The 10,429-nt window shown below is 35.7% G+C and overlaps 1 protein-coding gene across 1 annotated transcript; it reads right to left on the reverse strand.

Annotated features, from left to right (window-relative positions):
* Positions 1–330: 330 nt before the first annotated feature.
* Positions 331–7,487, reverse strand: LOC108038555 (prostaglandin D2 receptor). The gene is made up of 5 exons (XM_044456667.1): positions 6,973–7,487; positions 3,357–3,573; positions 2,857–3,049; positions 2,443–2,795; positions 331–840 (listed from the first exon to the last, which is right to left on the reverse strand). Exons 1-5 carry the CDS (start codon positions 7,176–7,178, stop codon positions 574–576), a joined length of 1,236 nt encoding a protein of 411 aa, XP_044312602.1. The 5' UTR covers positions 7,179–7,487; the 3' UTR covers positions 331–573.
* Positions 7,488–10,429: the final 2,942 nt, after the last annotated feature.

Here is a 10,429-nt window from a genome sequence, read left to right on the forward strand (position 1 = left end):
GGGATTTAAGTATATAGATCAGCTAGGAAATGGAACTATCCACTGCTTAATGGATTCTAGTGACCTACCATTTGATTTAATCTCTTCGCTAAAAGTCTGTCTATCCTAAAAATTAAAACCTACCTTTTTAAGAGTTCCAACCATTGCGATAGTTTTGTTTTACCTCTATTGACTATTAAAACATTTAGTTTGCGTAGAATCAGATGCTAATCGTTCCTATGATATATATTTATTTATGTTAAAGTATGTGATTTGATCAAAAGTTTTAACTATTGAATTATTGATATCCCGAACACCAAAACTCCAAATAAATTTCCATAGACTCTTTGATTCACTTTCACACAGATGCGGTATATTTGATGCTACCAATCGCGTAACGATTCTGAGATTATGTGAGTTGAGCATATAAGGAACGCCTTGATATGGTGTGATACAAATAGGGTATATTATATACAGCTTACGAGACTAGGATGCTACTGTTCGACTGTCTGGAGGGAGGCAGAGCGGATAGATGAGTGGGACCCCGCAGAGCAGGGGTTAAGTACTTGGGTGCCTGTTGAGGATCCAGCGGTATCAGTTGAAGTCCAGAGTATTCGCCTCCGTCATCGTGGTGCGCATGCGGCTCTGATCGCTTTGGGATCGACGGAGTCCGCCCGGGCGCCATCCGCTCCTCCAGCGCTTGATGCAGCCCAGCAACGACCAGTTGATCGACTTGGAGCGACTCAGCACGTAGACGTACGGATCTGAGGTAAAGTGCAGAGCCGTGAGCACGTCGGCGATGATGAAGAATTTATTCGAGGCGGGCACCCGGTCTGGGGCAATGGCCAACGGGATTGCGATCTTCAAAAGAAATTTGAAAACAATTTTAAAAGGAAAAAGAATGATATACTCGAGTGCTACAACACTATACATTCGCCTTTCAATTCATACAAAATGATCACATTCCGTAAAAATGTGCGATTGATATCAAATTTGGTATATGGGTGCAACGTAAAATGAAAAATTCTTTGTCTTTCAAGCTGATCATGATTGTGTAAAATTAATTGGACCGGAAATGCTTTCTTGTCCCTGTTTTACACTTTGGCATAAAAGGAAATCGAGGCCATATTATTTTTATAATCTGAGATCATATAACTACACATTTTTAGCTTTATGAATATAACAAAAATTTAAAAATAACGTTTTTGAATATTACATATACGAAAATTTTTAGTCTACATCATAATCAAGAAAATAATAACATAAGAAAACAATTAATAAAAGTGATCTCGATTTTAAATGTTCGATGGTGGGCAGTTCAATTTTTTGAAAATAGGAATTGGTTATAATCAAGAAAATAATAACAAAAGAATAGCCCAAAATAAAAATACATATCTTAAAAGAATAAAAGTTAAGCAGTTTGAAATTGTTCAATTGTAAGCAGTTCTATTTTTTTAAAGTAGGAATTTATTATTTATTTTGAATAAAAACTAAAACAAGAGAGAACGCTATAGTCGAGTGCCTCGACTATTAGATACCCGTTACTCAGCTAAACAACTTAATATAAGATTAAGTATTAAATAGTATTATGTATATTAAAGTCTAAATGTTTGCACAACACGAGTAACGGTAATAGCGAATAGCTTTCTTTGAAAGGAGTTATTGTTGCCGGGCAACAATGTACAATGTACAATACATACATATGTATATGCTTACATACATACACACATACGCCATTGTTTGACTCAGACCTCCAATTTGGCTACCTAGATTTGATTTGCATAGTTCTTGGGATATAGTTCGGTATTGACAAATGATTTATAAATATAAATCCTTATCGAGAATTAACGTTGACTCTGTTGAGCACCTTGCCAGCTGTTCCAAAGTCATCCGTTAGATGGCGCCATGAAAGGCGGAAATGTAGGCGCTAGCCAGGCTTAAGCGTTTAATGGGTTTTTGGGCGTTAGAGTGGGCGTGGCAAACTTTTATTAGCCCAATCGATAGGTATTGACGAAACAAATACATATCAATTAAAATTTTCATAATAGCATCAAAACTGTGGCCACAGCTTGTGGCTTGTGGGCGTCAGAGGGGGCGTGGCACCATTTTGAAACAAACTTGCGCTGCGTAGGAACTCCTAAAATCTACATGCAAAATGCCAATCTTCTAGCTTTTATAGTTTCCGAGATCTCAGCGTTCATACGGACGGACAGACAGACGGACAGACAGACGGACAGACGGACATGGCTAGATCGACTCGGCTAGTGATCCTGAACAAGAATATATATACTTTATAGGGTCGGAAACGCTTCCTTCTACCTGTTACATACTTTTGCACGAATACAATATACCCTTTTACTCTACGAGTAACGGGTATAATGAAACAGAGTTAATTTTATTAAGATATGTTTAGATATTTCTTATTTGGAAGTAGAAAAGTGAGTATTTTTTCCCAGGACTTACCATCTGTGGCATCCAGCAGATGACAAAAGAGATGCTAAGGAAGGCCATCAACTTGGCGAACTTGATCTCCACCGGGGAGGAGTCCGTGGCCGCCATTGTGACACTGACGCTGTGCCGGAACTGCCTCGCGGGCTGGGCACTGCGATGGCTACCTCCGCTTCCGGAACTGAGCTGTGTCTGGTAGAGGGTGGTGCCACTGCTACTCTCCGGATCGATACTTATCGTACTGGCCTTATCTCTGACCAGGTCGTAGTGCATGTGCCGCTTGGCCGTTCGACTCCTACCAATCACACAGAGCAACGTGTGGGCCACAAACAGGTTGCACGCCACTATCACGATGCATAACAAGGTACCTAAATTAAATCGATTACCAAATTAGTTTGGCTATATGACTGTCAACTTGTAGGACATTACCAAAGACCATAAAGAGCACCGCATACGACTTGTTCCACACTCCCTCCGCATCGCGATATCGTATGCACTTTAGCTTATCCGGATCCGATTCATCGATGTAGGCGCCAAACCCAACAAATGGCAGGAACGTGATGATCACGGCCACAATCAGTATGCTATTAATGCTCTTGCGAATCAGCTCGTAGGTGATGTGCTTTTGGGCGAGATTTATAACCATTAGATGAATGATTTGTAAGGCTTGGCATTTCCTGTTCACTTTGTTTTATTCAAATAAAGAATTGCACTTTACTACGTAGAAAAATTGTATTAGGAACAGGTTTTTGAACTTAATTGTAGTGCAATTGTCAAAAATATGTCAAAAAATCCATGTAATAACATCGAATACTTTTGTCCCATTAAACGAAAATTCTACAAAAATTACTGACCGAAATTTCTTTCTGTAGTGCTTTTAAAATGTGTTTTCTATTTTTATAATAATACTTGGAAAGTAAAAATAGTACCTTGTGATAAATGAAGGGTCTTGCCAGGGCCATCCACCTCTCCGCTGCCATGACCGCTGCAATGCACCCGGAACTCAGGCCAAAGAACCTCCACACCACATGACCCACACAGTCCAGTCGAACGAAGGACTGCAGGACCTCCTGCGAAAGGTAGATTTTCAGCAGCGTTGTGGTCAGCATTCCCAGCAAAGCTACTAGATTGTTAGTGGCAAGGCATCTGAAATTGTTGAACGTTCCCATAAATTAAAGATGCCTTAGCTTTATGATATTTCTAGACTCGTAAATGGGATAATAAAAGTTATTCAGGCCATTAGCGCTAATTTACTCCAAACCATTGAGTTCTAGCGTACACAAACCATCTATTATTTGATAAAAAGGAACAATAAACTATAATAACGAAGTGTTTTTAATTAATTGACACTTTGATAAGGCGAAACTTTCAAACAATACCTTAAAGCTGCCCCATATGGTTGCACACGACGTGACTCGAACTTTAATCACTTTTAAGCGAACACCGCCAAATATAATTGTATAATTTTTTTTGTATTAAATAATAATAAATACAAGAATATAAATGGTTTGGCCATAAGGGAAGTTTCGATGCCGTAAAATATGCTTATAAATGTTCTTTTGTAATTCATTAATAATCTGAACTAATCTACCCATTACGTAGTATCCACTCTGTAAAATACGTGGCTGTCAATAGTGAGTTTGATTAAGTATTTCCTTTTTGTTTGAATCATAAAATATTGGATTTGTGTTTTTATTTGGAGCGCAGTTGTCACAGGAAACTCATTTGTCTCCGGGTGAGAAAAAAATATATAGAAGTAGGGCCTTCTCAATGGAAATGAATGAAAACGATTGCTTGAAATAGAATGTAAAATGGGATGACAATTCCCTTGAGCTCAAGGGTGGGGCGAAAGGCTCGGCTAATCGTTATGTATGGCTATGACTTTATTTATTTTTATTATTTGCATGTATACCTTATACCTGTTTTTAGCACAAAAACTATTAAAAATTCAATTTATGGTGCATTGTAAAAGTTTCACTGAAAGCAAAAGCTCCGAAATAGTTCATTAAAGGCTAAAAATGACTAAATTTTCGATTCGGAATGAAAATTGCAAAATTGTGTTGTTGACTTGCAATAGCAAACTCATTGTTTGTTTATTTTTGCAATGGGGAAATACATATTTCCATAGCCATTCCGGTTCTCTTACTGAAGCGAAAAAACAATAAGGGTGCCTGTGATGTCATTGGGTTACTCTGATTTATCGACACTCCTCGAGTGCCAATCACCGGGCTCGTTCAATCAATCAAATTACAGATCAAAGGCTCTGCCAAAAGGAGGGCTCATGTTTGGAGGGGAATTCGCCTTAATTTTTGCTCCCTCGATGGCTCAAATTGCTGCCGACAGCAATTTGCGCATATTACGCATACGCACTGTCGTCTCAGCACAAAATAAAGGGACAGGAAATAAAGGTCACTGAATTTGCCAGGGGCCCAACACTGATAAATGAAATATAAATTGTGACAAATTTTTGGCATATGAGCTAAGATAATTTTGTTGTGTGTCATAAAAAAGCTCTTCTTACATGATAAGGTTTAACGTAATATATGTAAGTACACATTCTTTCCAAATGTTTACGTTCATTTCTATTTTTAATTTTATCATATAATGACAAAAATGACTTGTACAGAACATAGCTTATTTTAAGAAAGTAAGTCATAGGTTGTGGGAACCATTAATGGGAAATTTTAAATGTTTTTAATAATAGGGTTTTACTTATTTTATTTCTATTGAAACAAGGCACTAAGTAAAAAACGGTTTTGAATGAATGAGAAACTGACGTTTGTTTATTCTGTGTTTTTAGTTAGTTAATAATTTAAGTATTAAAAGATTGAAAAGAGGTAATAAAAAAATGTTAAATCTTTACTACTTAAGCTCTAATGTCTGTCTTCAGTTTACACCGTAAAGCTTTTAATGCATTCGCAATTGGTGCATTCCCACGTTGCTGATAAGATTGTCAAAAGCAGACTGGAATATGGTTAAATCTCACTCCCAAAACACATGGCCAATGAACCAATTCCGCAATTTGATAAGATATGCAAGAAACCAAAAACAAAGCCCGAGCTAAACACAACAATTCAAACTATGCAAATCAGGCCCGCATAGGCATATTATCGAACACTATAGTGGCCGCGGTTGAGAGCAGGTTGAATAAACTTACATAGCCATGAACTGGCCACAAACAGTCACAAACATTAAGTGCATAAAATGAGTAGCTACACGCAAAGAAAATATTCTACTGGTTTTTGACTTCAAGATTTTGTGCATTTTAATTTTTGGCAGATATTTTTACCACATTAAATATTTTGAAAATACATTAATGTATTTTAGATGTATGTTTATTGCCATGTGTTAAGCCTATTTGCAATATTTGAATATTGAAATGCTCATTATTTAAAAAACATTCACTGTAATTTTTCGAGATAACAAATAAGTCATTGAAGTCACTGAATTAAAATTATGATTTCATTTACATTTTTATATAAAGGTTCTTACAAATATTTTAATTACTCTAGGCCTCTTTATATTATTATTTAAAACATTTAAAAAGCGCATATTTCAAACACATTTTTTTTTATGGCAAATTTTAAAATTTGAATGGCCTTACTAACGGCATAATAATTAAATTTACAAATATTTATGTTGTTATATATTTTTCAGACTTTTATTTTTGTATACAGTCATGGAAAAAATAATAGAAACGACAATTTTTTTTCGTATTTTTCAAACTTTTCTTCAGTCAATTTTTTTTTTTTTAAGTTTAATAATTTTGATTGATAGTCGATTCAATTATGTGTCAAAATATACCAAAACAATAATTGGATAGAGGAAAAAATGTGTGCCATTCACTACGTAGACTTACTCGACAGCATAATGCTACGTTATGCTGAAGAGGAAATGCCAATTGAATGGAAGTTTCAGAAGGATAATGACCCGAACCATTCTTCACAGCTGGCCAAGAAATGGTTTGTAGACAACGAAGTTCCCTTGATGGAATAGCCTTCGCAGTCCCAGACTTAAATCCTATAGAGCACCTTTGGGGGATAATAAAGAAGAGGCTTGGTGGGTTTAAGTCCAAAACTAGGGAAGATTTGTGGAAGAAAGTAAATTCTGAGTGGTACTCCATTGAACCATCAATTTGTGCCAATTTGGTGGATTCAATGGGACACCGCTGAACCAAAGTCATTAAAAATAGCGGTGGCACAACTATATATTAAAGTTACCATCTAAACTAATAGGCTTTGAAGCTACAAAACTGTTTTTCATAGAATTAACTCAGTCGTTTCTATTATTTTTTCCAGGCCTAATAATTTTAAAAATTATTTTTTAGTTCATAACGTTTTTTGAAAATTATTGTTTTGGTATATTTTGACACATAATTGAATCGACTATAAATCAAAATTATTAAACTTAAAAAAAAAAAAAATTGACTGAAGAAAAGTTTGAAAAATACGAAAAAAAATTGTCGTTTCTATTATTTTTTCCATGACTGTATGTGATATTAAATATTTATTTTAAAGTCGTTTCTCAATGGAGAATTGCACTTACCGCAACATGAGCGTGTATTTGCTGTTTTTGTTGTGCTTTTTGCGCGCCAAAATAAAGAGGGCCAGGGAATTGCCTAAAACGCCCAAAACCATGACAATGGCCCCAAAGATCAAACGATTCCGATTTGCATAGAGGGCCTTTGGAATGGTCGCAGAAGTTGCATTTCCCAGCATCAACAGGCTTAATGCTGGTGTCGTGGATTCCATGTTGCCGGTGTGATAATTACACTTGATTTCAATTCAGGTGAAAATCTAACTGACTGCAAACGATTTTTCTTTTTCACAAATGAGCCGACCGCAAAAACATAGTCACTGGCACATGCAGTAGATGGAAACCCGTTTCGATAGCCAAATTGGAATTATTTTCTTAAGACACTTAATTAATGATTAGAGCGGTCGACACTTGATTAAACCAAACCGACTAAACCGAATGAACCGATACGATGGCGATTCGATCCGAGGAGCGCGTCTGCAGTCAGCCAGGCGTCGATTTAGAATGACTAGAGCGCCGAGCGGCGCATTCGTCGGCTGCTGCCTTTGGCTCCAAGCTATATAAGTGGGAGGTTGGGCAGATCGGATCGGAGTGGGGTTTTTTTTTAGGGGCATTGGTTCCTTGCTCAACAGTTGGCAAACATTCGGCCTCGGCTCTGGATCGGTAGGCGGCTCGTGTTGGCGCTTCGGCTGGCTCTGTTGGTGGTCATATCGGATACATCATATGGCATATAGACACCCCAAAGTACACCACCCGACCCCACCCCCAAAACACCCACTGGCAAACTACCCTATCGAAAATGCACAGCTCGTGCCAGCGCCTTTGGACGTGTGCGAACGTCAAAATAGCACGACAAATTTTATTGTTTTATACCCTATCAAATTTCCGTTCCCATAGAATATCAATATCAATTCGTTGTATCATTACATTATTAATGTGATTTAAAAAAATTAATTTCTCTTACTTTATTGTTTTTATTTTTAAAACTGGAAAAATATGAAATTATTTTGGAATTTAATTTTTGGATATACGAACATATTTATATAATAATTCTGGCTGTGAAGAAATACACACTTCAAGTCTCAACTCTGACATAAACAAATATATACATTTTGTTGAAAAAAAATATTAAATCATATTTTATTATGGATATGAATGGTGAAATAATGATAGCAAATATTTAATATTTACATTATAATTTTAAATGGTTTTTATTCATGATTCTTATGACTCATATATCCATAATGTAATGGATATGAATGTTGAAATAATAATAAAAAATATTTAATATTGACATCATAATTTAAAAGGTTTTTTTCTGAGATTCTTATGACTCGTTTAACTATACTCACAAATTTGGTTTATATTTAAGCAAATTAATGTCATTCACAATAAGTTGACTAATGCAGTCTTTATTTTATTCTTATCTTGTCAATATAAGTTGTTTGTTCCAGTTTGCCGGAAGTTGGCTTTTCTAATAAAAGTGTTTATTGGTTTATTAAACCTTAGTTCGTATAAATAAAATCGCAAGATACTTTAGCTATATAGAAATTTAAAATGTAATTTGTTTAATTTTTTGTGGTTTTAACGTGAAAATTGTCTGTATTTGTTTCATTCATATGTTGTAATCGTTTAATATAAAAATAAACACTTTTATAATTTTGTCAAGGACAAATAAAATAAAATTGAAAATTTCGTCTGATACTTAAACTGGTTTTAAACAATTAGTTAGTTTTAAAGTAATAAAAGAAAGAGCAATTAAGTAAGAGTACTATGAATTGAGTTTTCAGAGTTGGCTTGCCAGGCGTTCTAATGAAACTTAACAATTAAGATTTTGGAAATTTAATTTTTTTTTGGTTTTGACTAGTAGTTGCAATAGAAATTGCAAAAGAAAATTCTTCAAAGAAATTTAAGAAACAAATCTATAAGAAGAATTCGATTAAAATTTCATTAAATATTTTTTTTTTGTAAAAGTCAATATTTAAATTAAAAGCCTCGCATACTTGCATTTTAAGTGGGAAATTAGGCATTCGGCGATACAAAGCGGAAGCCGCCAATCGGAATGTGATGATCCATTTTGGGTTGTTTGAATGGTAGGAAATGGGTGGGTGGTCTTTGTAATGGCGACAACGGGGCGTATGAGGAGCTGGAAATAAAATGATACTTCTACAGCTGGATGAAATTAACGAGCCTGCGGCTCCGGGAGGCTGCTGTCGTCCTTGTGGTGCGAAATTGCGGTTCAAGTATCATCCCACTGCCTTCTGCAGACGTCATGCGGTTGTACTATTTTTAGTTAATTCCCCCGAAAGGCAACAAAACACAAAATGTGAATGCTGCCCTAGAATTGGGTGTCCCTTGATATCCTCGTTAAGCGTCACCAGAATTGGTTTGGTGTCTATTAATTGTACGCCTCGAAATTGGATGCCCAAAGCAACGTCGACAGCGGCCCATATATTTTGTCCTCCTCTGCGTGGGGTGGATTGGATGGCTGGGACAAATAAAAATTGCTTTTTGGTGGCTCAAGGGTTGACTGACCTCTGACCCTCTTTTGCGCGTTTTTGCAAAATTAAATGAATAAATAATAACGCACTATTTGCACTTATTCAGTAAGCGCTCCTCAGTCATAAAGCGGCTGATTAATGGGGCAGGATTCTGGACACTGAGGTATGAGGTCATGACAGGGTGCTCGTCTCATGACTCCGATTAAATGGTATTTTGCAGTTTTGTTTTGATAAATTTGCTTCGAACTGTCTACCACGGGGTTCTTGTAAGCCTCGGAAATTGTGTTTAATCTTTCAGTACACCTAAGGTTGTAAAAGAGCCTCTGGCATACTTTGGTAAACTTATATGTTTGTGTACTTATAACGTAAACAACACATCAAAATAAACAGCACATATAACCTGACGAAGATTTATTATAGAATTTTAATTGCTCTATATTATTATTATGTGCCTAGTCTTTTAAAGTTTATTGTGATTTTTTTATAAGAATGGTCGTTAAATTATCTTTTGTGTGAAAATAATTTACAATACTAACCTGCAAAATGTAATAATAAAATAAATGAAATTACAAATTCCTGAAATCTATACGAATGTGGGAATATTTCTGTTTTTTTGGTTTCTTTTAAGTTCTGGAAAAGATTTCAAAATAAGAACTCTAACAATCATAAGAGTATTTTCGATTCAAGTAGTAAGTCCCTTGGAAATTGCACTCCCTTAGCGCGTGAACTTCCGTTTATGACTCACTCTTTCAGTGCCATTACTGAACTCATGGCCGAATTGCAATTTAACGACATGAAATTGAAAGACCTTGAAACTGCATTAGGTTCCTATAAATTGGATAGGCTGTCCCTGATATCTCCCGCATTTCTTGAAGGTTAAAGCAAATGTTAACATAACTGCTGGATATTGAATATAATGGTTCTAACTATTAAAACACAATTGAATGAATGTACTTCTTGACTTG

The sequence above is a fragment of the Drosophila rhopaloa genome, unplaced genomic scaffold (genome assembly GCF_018152115.1).
Source record: "Drosophila rhopaloa isolate 14029-0021.01 unplaced genomic scaffold, ASM1815211v1 contig_150, whole genome shotgun sequence".
Lineage (NCBI taxonomy): Eukaryota > Metazoa > Arthropoda > Insecta > Diptera > Drosophilidae > Drosophila > Drosophila rhopaloa.